This window comes from Pseudopipra pipra, chromosome 1, assembly GCF_036250125.1.
Source record: "Pseudopipra pipra isolate bDixPip1 chromosome 1, bDixPip1.hap1, whole genome shotgun sequence".
NCBI classification, from domain to species: domain Eukaryota; kingdom Metazoa; phylum Chordata; class Aves; order Passeriformes; family Pipridae; genus Pseudopipra; species Pseudopipra pipra.
This window is the reverse complement of record NC_087549.1, coordinates 134288172-134311906: the sequence shown is the minus strand read 5'-3', so window position 1 is coordinate 134311906 and position 23735 is coordinate 134288172. Positions and strand designations below refer to the sequence as shown.

At 41.0% G+C, this 23735-nt stretch overlaps 1 protein-coding gene and 2 long non-coding RNA genes across 3 annotated transcripts in view; 1 reads left to right on the top strand and 2 right to left on the bottom strand.

Annotated features, from left to right (window-relative positions):
* The window catches only part of ITGA8 (integrin subunit alpha 8), a 108958-nt gene extending 104916 nt beyond the window's left edge, over positions 1–4042 (top strand). Inside the window, exon 30 of the mRNA XM_064678851.1 lies at positions 197–4042. Coding sequence (XP_064534921.1) covers positions 197–283 — 87 coding nt within the window. The 3' untranslated portion in view covers positions 284–4042. The remainder of the gene's footprint in view (positions 1–196) is intronic.
* A 3832-nt stretch (positions 4043–7874) lies between these two features.
* Positions 7875–11539, bottom strand: LOC135420839 (uncharacterized). The gene is made up of 3 exons (XR_010433753.1): positions 11526–11539; positions 10975–11122; positions 7875–8002 (listed from the first exon to the last, which is right to left on the bottom strand). It is a non-coding gene; the product is annotated as an uncharacterized LOC135420839 (long non-coding RNA).
* A 5976-nt stretch (positions 11540–17515) lies between these two features.
* LOC135425973 (uncharacterized) lies at positions 17516–21146 on the bottom strand. Its single transcript, XR_010435811.1, has 2 exons — positions 18467–21146; positions 17516–17933 (listed from the first exon to the last, which is right to left on the bottom strand). It is a non-coding gene; the product is annotated as an uncharacterized LOC135425973 (long non-coding RNA).
* Positions 21147–23735: the final 2589 nt, after the last annotated feature.

Below are 23735 nucleotides of genomic sequence, written 5' to 3'. Positions count from 1 at the left end.
GTCAATGCCTTGTACATAGAACTAATTTTTCATAGGGAATGATTTGAATAGAAATGCAATATCTTCACAGTCTGTCTGCCTGCCATAGGTTGTGCCTGACCTTTCAGGTTGACTGAGTGAAGAATCAAACTGCAGCTGAGTCTTCCTGTGGTTGTCTTACCATGACATCTTTGTTTCTGTTGATTGTTTTCTGCAGTGTGGCTTCTTTGACAGAGCTAGACCTCCTCAAGATGACATGGCTGACAGGCAACAGCTGACAAATAACAAGACTACTGATGCATAAAGGAAGAGAGCGACAGTTAAAGTCAGAATCCTGCCTGAGACTAGAAACACAATGAGGATTAAATGAAGGATTCCTTCCACCAGCCTTCCTTTGTACCTGCAATTGACATGGTGTCTTAATCTGATCTATGCAATGTTCTGATAACATGCCACATGACGGCCATCCTTGCCAAAGAAAGCAGCTTTTTCACTGCCTTACAAAGATATTCACCGCTGAACAGAATGTTTATCCCAATTCCAGTCAGTCTACATTTCAGCAGATGCCTGTGAACACGTGTGGTATACTGAGATGGTTCCAGAACAAGCCCAAATCTCTCAAGGAGAGAATGCCTTCATTGCTGTTTTGTCTAGAAGATGGACCAGGACAAACCTTCTGAATGCTACTGTATCATACAGAATACCTTTGAAACCTCCCTAAGAATAAGAACTTTTATGAAATTATTGCTCAGGGAGACAAGCAACGTATCAGTACTGTGACAGTACTTCTGAAAAACAAAGGTAGTCTGTAAAAAACTTTATAGATGGGGCACAATTATTTATTTTTCCACCTTTTTGGAATAAGTATCTGTAATAATAATCAACATAGATTTTGAGAGAAGAAAGTAAAAAAAATAGAAATCATGTCCTTACTTTACATGTAAATAGAAAAGTACACCCATTGTACACGCAGAACACAACTTTCTTGGCTACAAGGAGTTTTGCAAAGCAGAAGATCTATGCAACGCTTTACAAGATGAGACATATGACAAACAAGTACATATTGTATCTCTTTCAGCCCAGAGCTGGCAGTATCCTGCCCAGATAACTAAATCCATGCACAGCATAGAGCAGGGGATAAGGTACCCTGTTCTTCTCTTGCTGTACAGCCGACACAGGATACAGTCATTTCTGAAAGACTGTTTTAAGTTATCACAGCCACACTGGTGATATTGTGAAGTTTTAAGGGGTTTGGGGTTGGGGTAAATTTTCTTTTCCATTTCTCTGTTACTTTGTTGAAATTGCCTCAAAATGGCTACTCACAATTGTAACTTGAAATATGTGCCTTTTTTTATGTTACAGTCTACAAGCTGACAACAACTCTAAACTGTTGACTTCAGCAAAGTTTAGGGCTGAATATAATTATTTCTTAAGCAAAATCTTGCAGCGAAGGTGGGCAGAATTTGTATTTATGCAGAAAAATAGGATGCCGGCCAACCAAACATGAACATAAAAAAGCAAAAATATTTTGAGTTAAAGAGTAAAAAAACACACTTAGAATTGATTATTTTTTTCCCGGTTAAGGGTTCTGAAGAAGAGGTTTCATTATTTCTGTTCTATGGCAAATGGTCCGTATCTCAATAGGGGCTTTAAGCTCTGATATGTGCAAACCTGAAAGCTTGAGTCTTCCAGTGCTGCCTGTGAGTGTGAAATTAGCTACATTGTGTAAACTTCGTGAGGAATTGTTCATTTTCTGAAATCTACACCACACTTGCCTTCTCCTGAGCTCCTCTTCTTTCCTTTCCATCTCAGCTTCTTGATTGGCAAATGGCCTCATCCATTCTGTCACTTTTAGAAAACTGCCCTTCTGCTTCCTAATACTTCAGGACAGGAGTAGCCATGAGGCATTGTCACTTCTGTCAGTCTGACACAAGATTTTACAGTTTTACCATCTCCTGCATGCAGACTGACCTGTGCAATCCAAGCAGGAGCTGTGTTATGTCTTCATACCCAAGGCAAATTTGCAAGAAGACCTTTATGGAGTCTTTAGCTTCTCAGATGCAGAGTATCCATGAGATTAAATGAGAGGAGGAGATATATGCCTCTAAAAATGGAGGCGAAGCATCTGTGTGCTTCACACAAGCAAGAACCTCCATTTTCTAAGGCTGGGGAGGCCTGACCACTTCCCAGTCCTCCAGAAAACCATTAACAGACTCCTTCTCCTAAATGGGTTTGACCTGACTCCTTGTAGGTTAGAGAGATCAACTGACAAATATCACCACAACGCAAGGCTATCCCATATTTGCACACCTCTGTATCCCATGCATTCCAGGCAAAATTGTCCTTCCATGAAAGACAGTGAGCTTCTAGCTTTTGTAAATATTTAATTGTTGTGTGTAGCAGCTTCTGAAACAAGATTAGCTAGCTCATTGCAATCACATCATCTGCACAACTCTTACTCTGATGAGATAGCACCATAAGGAGATACCGAACGTAGGACTTTTGTATGTGCAATACTTTATATTACTTATATACCTGAAGCATGTTTACACTGGCATTTGTGTTTGTTTTTTAAACTTTTGAATATAGTGATAAAGATTACAATAAAGAAAAAAGGATTGGAACAAAAATTAAAACAAACACAGCTCTGTTCAGTATTTGTTGCAATGTGTTTTCAATCCTACATTGCTCTGAGGATGGGACTAGGTGACCTAATAAGTTCTTTGCATTTGTAACATCTATAGTTCACTTTTGAGCAATTACTCTCCATTTTAATGATGGACAAAACATGTTCAGATACTAAATTTAAACAATAAAGAACCTCAGTGACTGTTGAGCCTGGCTGGAATCCATTGGCTGCAGCTGTGTAATGTCACTGGAAACCAAATTAGAGGCACATGATCTGACAAACAGTTACTTTGAGCAATACTTTGTTTTATATTTCTACATCCTTGTAGATTAAACTTCCCCCATGGAAATGTCTGGAGCTGTGTGCTGTCAAGGACTGTAGTCTTTATTCCCAGCATTTGTGGATAGCTTTGGCTGCAAATTGCAAACAGCTTTGTGAAGATTTCTGGGTTTCAGTGCTTGCCAAGAGTGTTTATTCCCTGGGGAGATTGCATCCTGGATGTGGACACTAGCAAGCAGTTGACATAATCTTCCCTCCAAGTATATCAGTAACGTGCTGCATGATAACCTCTGCCACATCCCTACGTGACTGAACTTTTGTTTCAGTGACATCAGCCTTGTAATGAGTTACTAAATGCAGCTTTGTGTACTGGTAATTCAGCCTTATGCTTCCCAATGTATGTGGCGAGCTGCTGATGGCTGGGAACACAGCAGTAGTCCAGAGAGCAGGAAAAGCAAAAGGTTACTTTAAAAATTAAAGTCTTTTAAAGCTCCATTGCTATGACCACCACAGCACTCTAGTAAACAGAAAGACATTCGTCTTTTATTTCACATGCTCTTGCTGAGTTTGCAAAAGGCTGTCGGGTTATTTAATCTATGCAACAGACTGTATCTAGTGTCAAGTGGCATTTTCTGTTTCATGAAAATTTCAGAATTTACATAACAGGGATCAGTACATTTGAATATGTTTTCATTTGCATATTTACAGTTTTCATTTTACCACAGGTTAATTTTTTGTTGTCACCATTCTGTAACTCATTTACAGGTTTTTCTATCTTCTGCTGACAGCTTTTGCAGGTTTCCCACGTTAGACAGCTCTTGAAAATGGCACTGATTCTCTCTGCCTTTTAGCTGTGAATTTCTCATTCATTAGCATGAAGGATCTTCTGGTGGGCACGGCATACATTAACTAAAAAGCCTTTTGAAACCAACAAATCACCTAAGCATACAAAGGGGAAAGAAAACCCCAGCCAGCCATGGCCTATAGTATTCCACTACATTGCAGCAAGTTTTTTTTTTTAATGAAATACCGTCTGACACACTGCGTTTAGGAATTGTTTATGAGTGCGTGTTTTATTTATGATTGTTGGCAAAGATCCATATTAAAATGTAGTGTAATGGTAGTGCCTCTTGACAATAAAAAGTCTTGAATTCAGCTCGTGCAGGCGCCATGATGTGACACAGCAGGAATGCTTTTAATATTGAAGGACTGGTCTTGTTTTGCCTGTGTGTTGTATTTGAGGGGCACTTAACTATTCAAGATGCTATCCTACTGTACACAGTGATTTTTAGAAAAGAAGAATGGAAATAATTGTTCAACTCACTTTTCAGATGGTTTCATTTGTTTTCAACATGTTTCTCTACTTAACCAATGCACCACATTTCATTTGGTTGTGTATTGTTCTGTGTTTCAGTAAAGATTTGTAAAGCAGACTTCAGTGAAGGCTCACAGGAGACACAGGCTTAGATCTGGATTAATCTTTTTCCATTTTAGGCACAGAAGAGGCATCAGGAGTTATCTCAGATGTCTGCTGAGACTTCTAAGAATGTTATAGCGTTTTTGTAACAACTACTCCTATGCCAACTACAAGAAAACCAAGACTTTATTTTTGAGGATCCAACAGTCATCCCTTCCTATGTGCTCTGTATATGAGGGTATATATACATATATACATATATATATATATACACATTTACCAGAGCATGGGTAAATGGCACAGTTAAACTAGGGGTAGGATGAATTATTCACAGTTTGACTTGGTGCACCAGGAAGAAACTTCCCTGTGGAGAAGGACGAAGACTAAATTTTTTCAGTGCCTAAAATTAGGAAAGATTTCTTTTCCTTGAGGAGAACATGACACCACGGAAGTCCTGTCCTTCAAGCACCACGGGTACAAGCATAAACACAAGGTGTCTGGGCACAAGGGACTTCATATCAAGCAGTTAAGGAGGCTGCAGGATACTACATTAACTATAAATGACAGAGAGAAGGAGTAGGAGGCTCTAGAGGAGAAATCAAACCTTTAAACACATAGATGTTATCACAGAGTAGATCAGGAACAACAAGAAGGTTGATTACTAGGATGGATGGCTTGGAAATAAGGCTCAGCTACAGGATATGAGAAGTTTTGACCCCAGAAAATAATGAGACTAATGATCTACTACAGTGATATTTTTTTTCACAATGGCCAAATGATTCATTGCTCATGCAAAGTTTAAGGAAAACCATTTCCCTAGTAATTAGATAACGAAAAGAAAAAATATCTACAGCTGTGACAGGACTATTGAGTTAACTGTGAATCTCTCTCATTCTTTAATGAAGGGCCATATTCACTGACTTTGAGAGAGGGAAGGAGGTGGTAAAGACATGACACTTGAATTTCTTCCAGCTTTTGGCTTCATTGCTGTTTCAGAATGACTTCAGTATTTGCTGAGGCTGTGTGACATCTTTCACTGCAGTAGTACAGACTGTGCTGTCCGAAGGTAATAGAAAGACATTTCTTTCAAACCAGTAAAAACCACATCTTTTGTGGAAACTTTCTGTCTATGTCTGGCTTACCCAGCAGACCCGAGGAGTAAACTGGTGTTTAAGTGGGATTTTTTTTATTGATCAATTGTTGCTACATACACTAAGAAGCTTCTACATGCATGTAGGAAGCTTCAGTCCTTATATACAGTTTTAAGTAGTTTAACTGAAGTAACAGATGAAGGAGGCACAACTAAGTCAGCAATGGAATTGAAAAGTTAATTGATGTAGTGAAGATGACAGTCCTATTTTATTTTGGCTGTAGTGAGTGTCTTGCTTGATATTTTCGAATTTTACTGTTTCTTTAATTCTACATTTAATATATTATGGTACTAATGAAGCACTTAGACATTATAAACAGTGATATTTGTGTTTAATGTAACAAGATACTTGCTAACAGATCAGACAGGGCAGTTACTCCCACAAGAAGGGAAAATGCTGACACCATAACGTCCTTTGGACATATTCCTTTTGCCTCAAAGATTCCTGGAGTATCTTGATCAGCTCTGTTGGTTGCAGCTGATTTAATATTATTTGATCCATTGGCTCATCCACTATCAACGGGTTTGGATCACAGATAATCACTGCCATCTCCTCTGCATCTGCTTCTTGTTTAAAATGCTGAGGATATCTCCCATCTCGTGAACATGTCTGCAGCTTTTCACTGATTCCCATATGATTGGTGAGAATCTATTCTACTTGATTTTGAGGATAAGGCATGTTTAGTCTCCACCCCACTTTTCTAATCCCCATATATACACAAAAAAATCAGTCCTATGGTATCTATTACAGATTATTTCACTAAGCAACCAGCCAGGTCTTTGTTCTGTAATTTAGTAGAACAAAGTAAGCCTGAACTTGACCCTCCAGCCATTTTAAGCAAACAACATCTGTGTGAAGCCATTAGATTTCCACTACATTGACTCACTGCAATGTCTTTAAGAGAAAATCTTCTTACATAACATGTTGTGGACTTCTCAGTGTCATCACTACAGCTGGTATGTTGTATCAAATATATACTGATCTTAGGTGGATCACGTTGAGCTCATTTTATTATCTCAAAAATGCTTTATCTGGAGAGTGGGAATGAAGTGCAGGAAAAAACTGTGAGTTGTCTTTTGCAAGGATGTTCAGAAAGAGACGATGAGTTTTTAACTACCATCCCCTCAATATGCCCCTCAAAGGGACCTCCTGGGCAGGTTTGCAGGAGAAGGGGAGATGGCAGAGAGGGGTGTTAGCAGCATCAAGGAGGAGCAGTGCCTGGAAAGATGCAGATTGACTCCAGCATACAACATTTCCCCAGACCTGGCATGAAGAGGGGCTTCTTCAGCTGCCATAGGACTGAGAGGCTCTGTGCTTGGCCTCCCTTTTTCCTCCCTGCACTCTCTTCCTTTTTCTTCCTACCTTGCTCCTTCCTGCAGGCTGCTGGCTTGTCTACCCTCCAGCTACCTCACAGATCCTCCTTGTTCTTCCAGGTGTAAATCCCCACCACCACCACAGTGGCACCAGCTCCCCAGCTCTCTCTCCCTCTCTCCCCACTTCTGACTTCACCAGCTTCTTCTTGGCACTGTGATGGGCACCACAGGTCTCCCAAAGACTGATCTCACTCCATGGCTACTCCCTACCTCCTCTCCAGGGAGGCTTGGGCTGAGCTCAGTCCAGTCAGAGAGGATACAACAACTATGTGCTTCTCACAGGGCTATGGAATGGATACATGAGGAGCAGCTTCTAATTGCCATTTCACACAGGTACCCAAGCACACATCGGGGATGGCATCCCCAAATGACTCATATCCTGCTGTTTCACACACACATATGCCTTCTCAAATATAAAACATCTCTCGGGTCTGCTCTTGTTGCTCCATGTACTGTCTTGTGACCATTTTTCTTTCTGGGCTGATCCCCCATGTCCCAGAACAATGCCCTGGCCCATTCCTTGCAGATCACCTCTCAAAACAACCTCTCCCAGTGATCTTTTCCTAGTTGAGCTCTGCCTGTTTCTCTTGGCTGCTAAGGCAGGACCAGTCCCCAAATCTGCCCACGTACCTTGTATCTTTATAACATCTTCCTCATCACCACCCCAGGCTCTTCAGCTTGTTGCCACTGTACATCAGGGACATGGAAGGGAAGGGATGGCCTTGTGGTTGGGTGCTGGGCTAACTTGGGCAGTTGGATTGTCCACAAACTTACACAGTTTTGGGCAGAGCACTTCATTCCTTTCTTTGTCATCTGCAGTGAGGCCACCAAAGAACAGTGCCAGGTACATCTTGTAAATAATAAACTCCTCAGGTGGAAACCAGGACTGTCCTATTTCTCTAAGGCTGAAGCAAACTTAAAATGCCATATCAGTACTGAGTAACATCAGCATCCATGGACCAGCTGCTGCAAGTTCAAGTGCCTGTACTGGAGAAGCATGTGACTGCTCCCGTTCTTTCCCCACAGACTCATGAAACCATACAGGGTTATTTTTTAGCAGCTTATGCTTGCTTTATTAGAGGCACTGGTTATAGCTGGTAGAATAAAGTAAAACCAAACTGCTGAGGAAAGTAGTAGCGGGTACTGTGACTGCAGCCATTTATTCACCTCAAGCCTGCAGAAAAAGTGAACGTATTCCATTATCATCAATCCAGTACATATAAAGCCACTGAAATGTCATATAAATAATAGTTTTCCAAGCTGCTGTGTAGAACAATTCAGGTGGGAAGAACAATTAATATTAAATACTTCTCTTTTCAACTTTGGATCCATGAACACTGAAAGGATCAAGCTGGTATTTCTTTTGAACATAGAATTATCTAGGAATTACATGTCACATCTAGAACTTCTCACAAATTACTCTGGAGCTTTTCAGCAACGAGCTAGAAATGTAGAGCCTCACCTTTGCTCTACTGCACCACCTTCTTTGTTTCTGTAACTGAAGGGATGCACAGCAGAGAATGGGAATACAAATACACAAGCAACCATGAATCTGATCATGGAAGAGGCTTTGGAGGAATGAAAATGTGTGTCCCTGAGCAACCGCCAAGCTGGTGTGTTGACTCAAATAAGGAGTGCTTAAAGAGCATTGAGTCCCTAGGTGCCCTCCAAAAAATCAGACCTGCCTGAAGCTGAGCAGTCAGAAACTATAACACTTGAAAATCTTGGCCTAGGCATGGCCTTTTGTGAAACCCAGGGGGATCATTTCATATTGGCATCGAAAGCTGCCATGAAACCACCAGGAGTAGAAGAGGGTGGCAGTGGAGCCTGTGTGTTAACAATGTAGTTCCTTGGTTTGCCTGGCTTGTGTCACAGATGTAAAGATGACATGTAAAGCTTTCATGAAAACTGTCTTTTCTTCTCCACATACTCTATGGATGTCTACAGCTTAAAAAACTGGTTGCAGAATCAATCTCTTAATTTGCCCTCCGAGTCCTGAATTTTTGCTACACTAAATAGCAGACACCAGCAGACAAACACCTTGAATGCTGGTGCTCTAAGGAGTAATGAGACATTTTTCCATACGATCTACTGTCTTAACTGTTTCATTCAACTGTTAAGGGCTTCCACCAGGACTGGTAGGGGAAGTGCAGGATTGGGGTGTTGGCATGCTTGTCCTATGTGCTAAGCATTGAGCAAATTTGTGGCACAGAAAGCCTGCACTTCAAATATAAAATATGGAGCAGCAGATGGATGTAATAAAACAGAACCATACGGAAACAATGACACAATTATGAACAGCATAATAGGCAATGGTCATAGCATGCCAGGGCCATAAGCAGACTTCCTATTCTGGATTCCTAAATTGGGCATCGTAATACCTAAATAGAAGCCATCTGGCCCATCAAGGCAATCCGAGGCATCTCTCCTAGTTACTCCAATGTCTTATACAGCCAGTAGAAGTGACAGCTGTGGGTTTACTCTTCAGCAACTCCCTTGAGCCCATCCAGCAACATTCGAGTCTGGTGCCAAGGAGGAAACAGCACGCACCAAGCTGGGCTTTTTTTCCTGCCATGCTGAGGGCTGAGGCACTGGGTGCTGTCTCAAAGCCACTTTTCAGAAGAGCACTGGTGTGCAAGGTAGGGTAGACAAGCAGCCAGAGTCTGTGCCCACCTCATCTCAGCCCTGTGTTGCCTGCTCTGCTCTCAGCCATGCTGCAGTTCACAGCAGCCCACAGTGCAGTGGGACTACAGAGCTGCAGGTAGAAGTAATGGGGGTCTCTGGCTGCAGTCATCCAAATGGAGTGATATTGTGGGACTGGAAAGTTGTGATCTGTGCCCATAGTAGTGAGCAGTTTGCATCGTCTGTATTACAAAAATGCACAAGGAGGCCCAAAGCATGGACTTTCATGCATCCTAGGATGGTCCTCTCTCCCTAAGTGCCAGAAGGACGCTTGCTCTCCTGTGGTTCCTCAGTGTCCAGCATCCTTTTCTGCGTCGAAGACACTAATACCATGAGAGGGTTGAAGCATATGTCTCTTTCCAGACATGTCCATCACACAGTTATGCTCTTCTGAAAAATAAAGGTTGTTCAGATCCTGAAAGGTTGAATAACTTCTAGCATTCACTTGCACTGCTTTGTGTCTGAGCAGAGTAGCCAAGAGGCTGTTATATGCAGAGTGTCCTCTTGAGCCTGCCCATGTGTGGCGTCATCTAAACAGGCTCAGTGGCTTTGGGCCTCCCACAAACTTTAAGTTATTCTGCACCAGTTGCAAAAGCTCTGCTCATGCTGAGACACTTCTGAGTATGTGCAGTAAAGCGTGAGCATTTACAGACAGCAGCAGTAGAAGCAGCACTGCTGGATACCTCCACAGGCTGCTGCCCCAAACAGTATATGGTCCAAATTACTTTGTTGAATAAGGCTCCTAAATTCCTCTTAAATCAGCCTTAGGTTTGCTAACAGTTAGTCTAAATGTGGTCCCTTGTCAATAAATGAACTTGAAGAAGTCTGGAATTCCAACTATGTTCTTTGAGATCCCCAATGAATATCTTGGAAGGTTTACAGCCTTGCCACATTCTGTGGATCATTTAAGCATTTAATTTGTCAGATGCTCAGAGATTCACCATTTTCATGTTTAATTTCCTGAATATACCAGGCAAAATTTTTCAAACTTGATCACTTACAACGAGCACCTGTATTTGTATATCAATGCCTTGCTCTGCCATGCTCTGAACCCTCATGTCTGAAAATCAGCCGCTCTAGATACCTACATATGGCTTTAGGAACCTAAGTTTTGGCAGCCAAATTCATGTTTGTGATACTTTCACATGTTTTTAATAACAATCTAAACATAAACCAGACCAAAAAAGAGAGAAGTGAGGGGAAAGAAAAAAAAAACCCAATACTCTGTAGGATATCTATGTGTTGACATAAAATATGGAATAATCCCTGCCTACTGCATCTATGTGTGCAGAGTTTTCTTTCAAATGTGAATTATTGAATCAGTAGTTCAGAGTGTCCTTGGAAGAGAACTACTGTATCTCACACTTACCAAAACAGCAGGCCCCACACTGAGATGTTTTGCAGTGGAATTCAGGTGCACACCATGCTTCAACAGAAGGTCTTCACTTGCTCCCATGTCCTTACCTTATTTTCCTGGCATTTCTCAAAGATGAATTTTGGTGTCACTGATAAGTGAAGGTTTTCATGTTTTCTGTTCTTATGCTGTTGTATTAGTGGGCTGCAGCTCTGGGCATCAGGCCCACTCTGCAAACTGACAGCCTCAGGAGGGCTTCTGGGTGAAGAAAAAGTTAATGCTATGATGCCACGTTTGGCAGCACAGAGGAGATGCCCAGGGTTGCTGGCATCAGAAATTACTTTGGTTTTAAATTTGCAATTTGCCACTGGGATTTGTTTTTAAACTTACAAATATGGTAGGCTCATCAGCTTACCTTCAACATCAGAAAAAAGCTGCCTGAAGCTCCCTTGAACAGCTGTGCTTTAAGCTTGTTCAGAAAAATTAAACCCACATTTTTTGTTTCATTAATAGGGGCAGACAGCACACCACCACATCAGCAGAGTCAATACAATGGGGTGGGGAAACACTATCTGAATGATTTGAGACTGCTGCTATGATTTCTCCATCCAGTAGACTAAAGGCCAAAAAATCCCAAATTTCTTCTGGGGACCACACTTACCTCTCTCTCTCCACAGTTGGTTCTCTGGTGAACAGCACAGCTGTGAGCATGTTTGGATAGGTCCATCCACAGTTCCTCTGGGAGGAGAGCACAGGCTGGGGATTTCAGTTAAAAGACAGAGCATCTTTATCAGCACTTCAGCTTTTACCATGATGCTGTTACTCAACAAAAAAGCCAAAACAGCATCCAGTTGTGGTCCCCTCATTCCCGCCCTTAGTCATAGTGTCAGACAGGGCTCTCAGGCTGGGGAACTCTTTCATCATGCCTAGGAAGTGGTTCAGCTGCAGTGACCCTCCAGACATGAAAAGCAGGAAGTGTTTTTCACACAAAGACTGGAAGGGCATATGCCTATGCCCAAAACCTTAACTGAAATTCAGAATTATCACCATATTCTCACCAGAAGAACATTTAAGTGTGAAAATTGAGTGCTTTCACTGTGTACCTTCTTCCTGCTCCAGAGAGAAGCTACAGAGAAGAATGAGAGTTGTGGAGCTGCCACAGCCTTCTACATACATGTTTGCTGTGATAAAATCCTCCCAAGCAGGATGTGTCCAGAACCTTCAGATTTCTTTGCTGCAGGAGCTACAGAGGCCACAAAATTCCTTGCTCAAGCCATAAATTTAGGCAAAGATTTCCCTTCCTGTGTTTGCACCAGCACATGCATACTCCTTTCCAATGCAATGTTAGGCAAGAAAATGAATTTCACCTAGACAGAAGCATCTGATGGGGTTTAGCACTTCCATGGCTTTGTGTGTGTGACTCAGCTCACTGGCTGTTGTCAGATGTTCTATAAAGCCTTCTTCATTCTTTACATTCAGTACATCTCAGTTTGGCTTACACCAACCAAAAATCTTTTCCATGTTTTTCTTCCTTACAAGGAAAATAAACTTGTAAAGAGGGAGAAGTGAAGGGTTACATCTGGAAAGAGTTATGGCTGTGGCTCAAAGGAACAACTGGAATGCCTGTAATGCGGAAGTTCCTTCCACAAAGTCATTTCTTTCCTCATCTTGGGAAGTACAGATACAGGCTGCTGCTGTTCACAGAGCATAGCCCCAGTGCAAATTCCAATGAGGGATGCCAACAGCATCCCTGCTGAGAGCACGGTGGTGATTTATAGCAGTGCTACCCACTCAGCCTCATGGACACCATCAGGAGCATCTCAGCATCAGAAACTCTGCCTGTGTTGAAACTAATTACTGGAAGCCCCAGCCATAATAGTAGCAGCAAATTTTATAATTGGCTAATTCTTGGTACATAATTTTTGGTACATACTTCTGACAAGCTGAGTGCTTGCAGGCCCCACTGAAGTCAGCTGGCATTGGGGGTGTTGGCAGAGGTAAAGACCCTTTACCCAGATGTTAACTCTGAGATCAGTGGCACCGAGTCCACCACAGCCTCACAACTTCATTCACCTGTTACAGGTATTAGTTGGAGGGTGACATCTTCCACCTTCAAGCTCAACTCCAAATTTTGAGGAGCATGTGGAATGAAGAAAGGAAAATGTTTTTTTTCAGTGTAAATTAGCAACGGGGGAGTACATATACAGAGGATCCAGCTCACATCTCTTGCATGTCTAGGATTTCCCTCTGACTTCAGTTCTCAAGAGTTGGGGTTGACTTTTTTTCTTTCACACAGGTGAATGATATGCAGTTCAAAACCACTCCCTTTCCAAGCTGATGTAGTTTGTCATTAAATTGTTTTTAAACAAAAACTTGATTTCTTGTTCTGAAATTCAAGTTTTATCTGCATCTGCTTTTATTTTTAAAATAAGTTTTTAAAAGAAGAAACTCATCCAGACGCTTAAGAAGGCTCGATTTTTTAAACTATTAATATTTATTTCAGCAAAATTTACAAAGCTATTTTAAATTCATGTGGTATCTGTAAAACTATTGCCTCTTAATTTTTTTACACAGAGTTTGTAAGTTTGTTAGTTCATATACAAACTAATTTTGGAATAATGAAAATCAGAGAAGATAATAAAACAAACTATGAGGCAGTAACGTTTAGAGTGATGGATTTATTTTTATCCATTCAAAAGGCATAGAGTGTTTGTATATAGAATATCCTGCACACTGTTCTTGTTTTGCTTTTCCCCAGCATGCCAGAGTCAGGACAAGGTTCTGTGAGAAATATTGAACTCTACTTGTTTTTAAAAATGCCATTCAGTGGAGAACAAAAAGTACCATTCCCCATTGTGGATCTTCCCTTTTTTGCCTGAGATATTCTAGCTTCTCTTTGCAGTCACTTTTTCTTTCCTTTCTGAAGTGTCTAATACAGAACAAAACTACACCAAAGTGAAAGTATTGATTAAAAAAAGAATTTGCTATTCATGATGATGTTTAGTGTATTTTTGGAAAGAACTGTGAGCAGAACAGCTACCAGTGTTCCAAACAAGCAACATCTGTAGTGCATCTAGCAACTGACTTCTCAAACATTTCCATGTGTGCTTGACTTGCATCTCCAGCAACTATTCCTGGTAGTTATATGTGTCACGAGAATGGATGTAGAGGAGAAATTATGTTGGAAAACAGGGAAAATCACTGTGGAAAAACTTGCACAGACACATGGAGATCTCATTGCTCACTCTTGGAACAAATCCAGTGGTCCCTATTGAAAGCACGGGTCTAACAGTCCATCATGATGAATCTAAAGACTATGCTGTACCTCAGATTTTGCCATTTTTCATGCTTGAGTGCTTATTTGCATCTCCTGAGCATCCAGTTATGCAGGAATTAATTATTAAATTCATCTGAGAGATATTCTGATTTGCCAGCTATTTAGCTGTCCTCACTATTGAAAATTCATGTCTCAATTGCAGTCCAAATTTATTTTACTTCAGCACACAGCAGTTACTTCCTCTTCTTACACTTTACTTTTGAACAGGGAGTTTGCTATCAATGTTATATCAATATTTTATATAAGTATTACAGTAATGCTTGTGTTTCCTATGGAATTATTGATCAAAAACTTTAAATAACACAGGAGCAGAATTGGATACCTCTAGAAATACACTCACTCATTGAAGACACTTCAGTGCCAATGTTGTTCTGCTTCTAAATCATAATTTGTCATATATTGTCTATTTAGTTGGTAATCCACCCAATGTGAGCCACACTGATTCTGATTGAAGCTACTTTGCAGTCAAAGAACCCTACAAAATCTAATGTTTTAAAGAACTCTGCCTTTCATCACTGCTGCAGCTTTTATCAAACACATTTATAGTCTCATTTTTGAGATGCAGGTACACAAGAGCAGATTTCCCATCAATGCTTCTTGATAGACCAAAAAAGTATGGGGCTATTAACACACTAATGTGAAGCCAGAGCCATTAGCAACAGAGAACACAGGGTTACTCAGGAAACTACAGGATTTATTCCAGATGGAACTGTTCCATGTCAACCTCCTTTTGAGGTACTAACTTAACCCTAACAGTTAATGCAGAATCTTTTCTTGACCTACTGAGGTGACATCCAGCAAGGAAGGGATAAATCATTACATTTTACCCACATTTAGAAAACGTGTACCACTGACAGTGACAGTTTTAATCAGTCCCAATGATAAAGACAACCCTGTTTCCTTGTCTAGCAGGAGATTGGTTGCCCTGCCCAGATCAGTCATGTCTGGGCCCTGAGTTTATGGGTGTCTCTTCTGCTTTAAAGAAATGCATTTAGATGGGAAATGCATTGTTCTGAAACCAATGCTGAAGAAAATAATTCAGGGAGGTGGTGTGGTGTGCAAAGAGAGCAGGAAAAGCTTGTGAGCATTTATGCTACAAAAAGTTAATTTTGGACTTGTTTGTCAAATGTAAAAGAGAATTCCTCTTTGGAGGCACTGATTTTAATGGTAATACTATAAAAGCTATAAAAGACTCAGGAGCACTGAAAAGAAAATTACATCCCTTTGTCATCACAAAGTCAGAGCTGCCACCAAAACCTTCCTTCTCTCCACATGTGGTGGGGGTTGGAAGAAAGAGGATGAGTATGTCTTTGTGGATATCTTGACTGGTGTGGGAGAGCAGCTGCTCTTCTCAAAGCCTTCCACAGCTTTCTTAATGAACAAGGAAAGGGAAATTGAAAACTGGAAGTTGATAAGCATTCTAGCTTACCCCATTTCTGGCTTCCTCATATTAGAAACACACAAAATGTAGTGGGAGATAGGATGCCTCTGTATGACATTTCTGTTGTAAATGTGTTAAGTGTTATAACTGTGCGTACAGACATACTGACACAAAACTGGTGCAATCATACTTAAAGTTTGGCCTTTACTCCTAAAATGGAAAGCAGCCATGTAATTATTTACCATGACAAGAATAAAATAAACCTTGCATGCAGCATAGGTTTAAGGGGGGGAAGGAGAAGGATTTTATATATAACCATGCTCTAAGGATCCCGATTTGGCTGGGTTTCCATTGGTTTTTCTTTGGGAAATATTTCTTATCAAGATGGTTTTTGGGATCTTTCTCGTCTTTTCTGTTCCTTGGAGTTTTTTCTTAAAGAAAATGTTTTAAAATTCTAGGTATAATCACAATTTTTTATTTTTTACCTTTACAAACTCAGAGGTGCCCTAGCTTCTACCCTACTCAACATAGACTGCCAGGCAGCTGGGGGAAAAAATGCTTCTTTATAAATTGAAGCTCACGTTTCTTCCTTTCTTTACTCCCTTGTCCAGTCACCCAGATTAATTCTGAATTGAGAACATAATTTAGAGCCTTTATTACTTTCCCTGATGCCAGAGGACATCTATTTTTTTTAATGGAAAATCTTCATAAATAATACTTTGCTTAAACAAATGTGCTACAGAAACTGAATTGTTCTGAGCCTTTTCCACCCAGGCAGCCTGCGAATGAACAGCCTCATGGAAAGGGAACATGAAGCCAGGACAGCAGTTGAGATGTTTACTGACTGTGGTGGGATGGTCTTCTCAGGTGTGACACACAAACACAGCCACTCACCTGCGTATCCACAGCAGCCTTATTAATCCTTGTTAACATCCTGATCCACACTATGCTGTGCGCTGATGTGCCATGGCCAGGCACAGCAGAGGACACCCTGCATGGGCTGGATTCACAGCTGCGAGAGCTGCTCCTGCCCCTCCACTCCCACCAGCAAACATCACACCGATATAAATGACAAATGTGTTGAGGGGAATGAGATTAGATAAGGAATAAGAAAGAGGGAGGAGGCAAAAGAGAAACGCACTCCTTCTGCTGACATGTCATCACTGGAACATCTGCCTTATGTCTGGGTGTGCTAATGATCTCCTCTCTGAAACCCCACTGCAATACAATTAGGGCTGATAAATCACAAGGGGGGTTTTTTGGAGTTTTTTTTCTAGTTTTAAGGTCCCAGATGCTACAGTGGAAAAAAAAGGAGGCAAAAAGAAAAGAATGGGCAGTTTATCTCACCTAAAATCTGCTGAGTGCTGACACAAAAAATGTAACTTTAAAAAGATACCAGACTGCCATAAAACACAAAAAGAGCAGGTTTTTTCCACTTTTGTCTGAATTCCAACTCATGCACAAGGTATTCTTCATGACTTTCTGCTTTTTTTTGTGGGTAAAATAAAATAAAAAAAAGGAGCCTGTTTTTCCTAGTCCTTAAGACTTATGTGCGTGTATATATATATATATATATTTATATATATGTGTTCTTGACTGATGAACTTTAATGCACACATGAGCTTGTTCATCCAATAAAAAGTAATTTAAAAAATCAAGCCATAAATTATAGGATGATTTCATTGCAAAGGTTAGGAGAAAGTCAGAATTGTTTGCTAATGTTTATTCTTTCCCTCTCTAGGACATACTCAATTACAAGACAGTATATATCAAGGGCTTTTCCAGTTCTGTTTGTACACATTGTCTCCCACACCCTCACACAGTGGTAGGAAGCAGAGTGCATACTGTTTATAAAGCTAAAGCTGGACAAACTATCTGCAACAGATTGATTAGCCTGTGCCTCCATCTTGCTCACAAATTCTCTGATAGTTGATCCTGGTTTCAAATTAGTTTACTACTGAGATTTGTCCCAGCAAAGGACAGATTGGAGGAGCTGAGTGTCAACTGCACCACTGGGGGGCTGTAGCAGCTTTTCAGAGACCCAGGAGGAACTGACTGAAGTTTACAAACACTGACAAGCAAGTCAATGCACCACAGGACTAGTAAACATTGCCTGGAGTCGTTGTCTGGAGTTTGTTAGTACAAAACCTCTCTCTCCAAAGGGTTCTGGAAAAACAGCTTCAAGATCATCAAGGTCTGTTGTTTAAACCAAAACAGGGACAGGCTCCTGCAGGAAACTGACTCTACACTCCTGTTGTCCTTCATTGGTCTACCACTTCCTGTATGTCCTTCATTAGAAGGCATGCCTGGTACTCAGTTCTTTGATGATGATGATGATGATGATAGTAGAACTAGAGAAAAGTGCAGAGGATGGTGTCAGTAACCACAGGTGCCATTATCATTAATAACACACAGCAGTGCCAATGTCAACTGACGTCCTACATATGCTTTCACTGTGCAAGACATGTTGGTGCTGGCACTGGCCTTACACCACAGTGGAGAGCACGGCTTTCAGAGTATATAGTCCTAGAAGTGCATGGTTTGCTTTGCATCCTTCTACACCTCAGTGAATTTCAGTCTGGGAGCTGCACCTTCTGTCGGGCCACAGGGGCTACTGAAAGCCTCTGACCCAGTCTGTCTATTTGTAACAGTTGGTCTTCCCTCTAAATGGAGGGTGACCATGTGCCATGAGATGGAATCACCCTTTGCTCTGGCTGGTGCTAGTGCAGATGAGAGAGAACAAGCACTTGCTTTACTATTGATTAGTCCACACATGTGCAGAGCTGGACATGAATTTTAATAAGACCATTTCCCACTGTACTGAAACACTTTGGCCTTTGCATGAAAATAAAAGACAGAAATAGTTGGCCTTCTGGCCACCTACCCCCCCTGAAGGGGGATTCTAAAATTCTTCTTGTGCAGGTTCTGGGGTTTGAGTGAGAGGGTTACCCAACAGAGAAGGAAATTAGGGGGTGAAGCGCAGCTCTGTTTTCCAGCAGTAATGCCTGTTTTGCCAAAGGCACGCAAAGCAGCTGGAAAAACACCAAAATTATTCACAACTCAGATACCACCACACTTAGGCAATAAGAAGAGAAAAGCTGCACCTCTGCTTATTGCCAGTATTTTAAAGACATGCTTTGATAAAACTCAGAGCTGCATTTTAGTAACTTCATTGTTCTAAAACTACAAAGAGGTTGCAGAAAAGCAGATTGTTTGTAGCTGGACAAGTCTCCTGAAGTTGGCTACTAACGTGATATCTTAAATATCTGCTACTGAGACTCTGTTCTCTTCATAAGGAGTCCAGGAAGCATGTGATTGAGAAGACCTGCAAGGTCATCCAGTCCATCTCCTTGACAGCGTTTGTTATTTTGTTACTCCCTGGTTTCCCATGTCTTAATTTAAACTTGTCCTTATTTCCTTTCTTGCTATCAACCATATGAATCTCCTTTAAAATAACTGCCCTCCTCTCGGTATCAGATCAGATAATAGAGTACATATTTCATGTCTTTCGCTTGTAGAACATGAAATTAGTCTGTTTCCACTAAGAGCTCAATTGCAGTTATTCACTGTTGTCCTCAATCTTCTTTTTTTGCTTCTTCTGTGCACTTTGTTTTTATCAGTTGTGGCAAATAGTCCCTCTCTCCCTTACCCACTCACCTGTGAAATTTCACTTGCACTTAGTCACACAACCTTTTTTAATTATCTCTTTAATAATTAGTGAATATTTGGATCTGCCTCTGATTTTATTTTCATGAAAATTAGCAGTGATTCTTGGGCTAAGATAATGGGTTTTCACTTGTTCTTAGTCAGAATCCCATTCTTCCTTGCTTGCAGGTTCCTGAGCTTGCTGTCTTTATAATTCCCTTGAGACCTCTTTCTCACCTTCTTCCCACTGATGAACATTTAATCTACTTGTAATACTTTCATCATTACTTCTTGTAACACTTTTATTTTCATCCCACAGCCCTGGCTGTTGGCTGCTTGGCAAGGCTATCCTGGCATTTTCTAAAGGAGTTGACCTCAGGGTAACAACTGCTAGTTACAACTTAAAACGAGTGACTGGTCACAATTAATTGCCCAGGTACTAGCTTTCTTTGACCTTGTCTGCTTAATCATGCTTATTTAAAATGCAACTGAAAAATATATCAGTTTTTCAATAGATTTCATGATACTGTAGCAGAAAAAAAGATATAGAGAGACATATATAGCTATATAGATATATGTAGATATATACATATAAAATGTCATTACTGATCTCCTTGCCAGCACTAAGGATTTTCAAGCAGCTGCCACTCTTAATACTGCCCCTTACTAGAATGCTTTAGTGGCTTTTGGATTACTATGAAGCTGCCTGTCATTGCAGAGTTAGATTCCAACTAACTACTTCTGCCCCAGCTTGCTTGAAAAAACAATTCATGGGATTTTTCAGGGAGCAACACATCCTCCAAAGAACAAGTTTCCATCATTCTCTGTGTCAAAGAACTTCCAGATCAAAAACTGAAACAAAGTCTGTTGACTTTATCAAGACAAAATGCTGTGACTTCACTCAAATGAAATGTTCTGATAAGGCCACTTTGGTATTCCCAGAACTCAACTTTGGGGAATACTTGGTATATGGGGGAGTATGAATTCTAACTTTTCATCCAACTGAGATGGAAGCAAATTCAGATGGCTAATATTTTTTCTCCCCTAGAACAGAACTTCAGCATTTCAACTAGTTTACAACAGATTCTCATTTACAGTAAGGATTTCCTGTCTGCTCTACAACCTTCTCTAGGAGTTTGAGGCTAAAACTTTCTGCTCTCCTCCTCAGTAGATCAAATGACTAAAACAGTATCTGATCTGTAGTAGCCAAGGGCTATAGTTTTTAAAAAAACTCATTTTCCTCTGCCTTTTATTTTTGTTTGCCCAAGGAAGTGTAGAAAAAGCAAATATTATCTACAGACATTTTTTTGGTTTTCAGAGGCCACATGCACAAAGTTCCCCCCTCCTTGGAGCTGCAACAACTTTCCCTGTAGCTCTCTGTGCTAACTCATGTATCCTTCCTCTTGTTATTTGTTGTGTGTCTTCCAAAACAAACACAACTGCAGAACCACAGGATAGCTTCAGATTGCAAGGCTTAGGATCAAAAACGACATCAGCTTTAGGCTGGAGGCAACACTGCTGCTCTTGGGGATTTGAGTTAAAGCTCTCTAAAAGGCTGCTATTTTTTTCTTCCCCCTGTAAATACTAGAGCAATGTTCACAACAATGTCTTCATGTTTTTCAAGAAGCAGCAGCCACTTGATTTCTTGTTTTGATGAATAAGAATGTTCCTGCAGCAATTTTTAGTGGGAAAACTTTATCCTATAAATGCACTCTGAAAGAACTTTCTAGAGGATGTGGGATGGTTATTGGTATAGTCAGGAGGGCAAAATCATGTTCTATTGGGCTTCATTTGTGTTTATCAGATGGGAGTATGGGGAACTGGAATTCCAGTTCAGCTTGTTTCTGTGTATATTAATATGTGGTCATGCATTGCACAAGATGGCATAACCCATATGCTGCATTGCACTCAGCACGAAAGACAAAAATGGCTTCATATTATCTTAGCACTGTTGCTAAGGTTCCTAAATAGCCTTTTCAAACCAGTTCCCCAGGAGAAGGAAAATGCACATGAACTCCAGCAAATCATCAGCAAGACAGTCTGTTTTAGAAGCTGAGCTTCAGCTAGTAAACTCTGAAGATTTGCTGTTTTAAAGATGAACCAGGAATATATGGAAATTTGTACCTTCTGCACAAATGTGAACCAGAACGCACAGGGCAATCCGTATGTTCTGTGTGATAATGCATTTGCTTACCTTCAGGGAAATTGGAGAGGCTTTGGGCAGACATGTGTTTTTTCTGCCTGCACTCTGAGCTGGCAGGAGAGGAGCCAGCTCCTATCTGGAAGTTGCACCATCACAGTAGTGTGGCACTGTGACACACCGAATGCACACACCCACCTCCCAGCACTTGGTCTGTGTTACAGTTCCATATTGTTCATTATAAAGCCCCGTGACTCCAGTCAAACATAGGAAATGGATACAACTTCTTTGCAAGGTCATAAAATACATGAGCATCACACATTGCTGAGTTAATCACATGCCAATATTAAGTTGGAAAAAGAAGAAAAGGTCTTAATATTTTTAATTAAATTTTCATCTCTTCAAGGCTTTTCTTCTGACTCACCTGCTCTCAGCTTGCTTCTCAAGGTCTAGTCCTCCTCACTCTCCGGTCACCTGTACAGTTTCCCCATAAAAAGACAGCAAATATAACATGGTATTCCAATGTAAAACATAAGTAGAAAACTTTTCCTGACTGTAGGAAATTTCAGATTTCTTTCAAGGGGCAGCTCTCAGGATTCTCTAATTGATACTATGATTGTTGTGAAAGAGAGAAAAAAATCAGAATTGAAACACCGGAACTTGATATTTCTAAATGTTTACTCTGATTTAGTAGCTCTTCCCTTGATGATGTAACTCATGGCAGGTAGGTAGTATCAATAAAAATATTTTAATTCACACAAAGGTAATCTCAGTTACAGAAAGTTTGAAGTTGTGCTTCCTTGGCGCAGCTTAAAGTAAAGACTCAGCAGAACTGCCTAAATATTAGAAATAGCAAGCAACACATGATTTCATTTCTACCTGTTTATGATATTTCAAGAAGTTTCAGGGGCAAAAAAATAATTATTAAATATTTATGTATAATATTTAAATGTTACATTTAAAATAAGAAGATATACAACAGTTTTGGCCACAAACCAAGCTGACAACAATAGCCATCTGCCCAGGACTAGTGGGTCTCTCAACTCACTCTCGGAGGTGAATATAATATCCAGAAAGTCAGAATTCTCTGACTCTGGACCACATATAGTTTGACCAGGATGGTAGCACAAATGACCCCAACCTCCATTTTATGCTGTGGTCGGTTTAATCAGCTGTGGAAATGGGGCTGTAAGAGGAACAGGGCCTCTGTCAGGGGCTGTAAACAGCACTTCTGAGCCACTTCACTGTCTCAAGGATGTTTCAGATAGTGCTGTGTAATCACAGTCAAACAGCAGAGTTGAGAGGAACTGACATAATATTCAAGTATTTGTTTTCCCTCTGAATAAGAAACAGATGAAATATGCGGAATTAAAAAAAAAGTAAATAAAAATACTTGGAACGATATCTAAAGAGTGCACTCGAAACAGAAGAAAGCACTTTCTCTGTTTGCTTTGAGAGTAGAAATAAAAAATGCAAGAAAGTTAGAGTGAGATATAAAAATGCAGAGGAGGGCAAAAAGCCCACAGAAGTGTGTCCCTAACATAAGAAGGGTATGGAACTGTTGGAGCAAGTCCAGAGGAGGGCCATGAAGTTGATAAGAGGACTAGAGCACCTCCCCTGTAGTGATAGGATGTGGAGTAATGGGTACAAATTGAAATAGAGGAAATTTAGGTTAGATTTTAGGAAGAAATTCTTACTGTGAGGGTGATGAGACACTGGAACAGGTTGCCCAGAGAAGCTGTGGATGCCCCAACCCTGGCAGTGTTCAAAGCCAGGATGGATGGGGCTCCGAGCAACATGGTCTAGTGGGATGTGTCCCTGCCCATGGCAAGGAGGGTTGGAACCAGATGATCTTTAAGGTCCATTCTCACCCCTTAACCCCTCTGTTTAGGGAAGTGGAAATGTTCAAGAGGCGCCTAGATCTGCTGCTGGGTGATCTGGTTTAGTGGTTTAGAGGTTACAGTGGTAGTGCTGGGTGGACAGTTGGACTCAATGACCTTAAAGGTCCCTTTCAACCTTGACGATTCCACAAACATTCTATGTTAAGCTATAAAATAATTTCTAAATGGATTCGGTGAGACCAAAGAATTTGCTTTTATCTTCAAACCAGAACCAACAAAACGGGATGCCTGCCCTGAGGCCCAGAGCTGTCCTTGGTGCCCACCTCTGCCTACATTTTGCCGCCAGGCTCGGGCTGCGCCCACCCCCGGGCAGGGAGAGCCTGCACCGCCCCGGGGGAGCTCTGCGGGCACACGGCTCTGTCCGCCCAGTGACAGGGCACAGGAGGGCGCAGCGCTGCCCTCGGGCGCCTGCCCCAGCCCCAGCCCAGTCCCAGCCCAGCCCCATCCCCAGCCCAGTCCCAACCCAA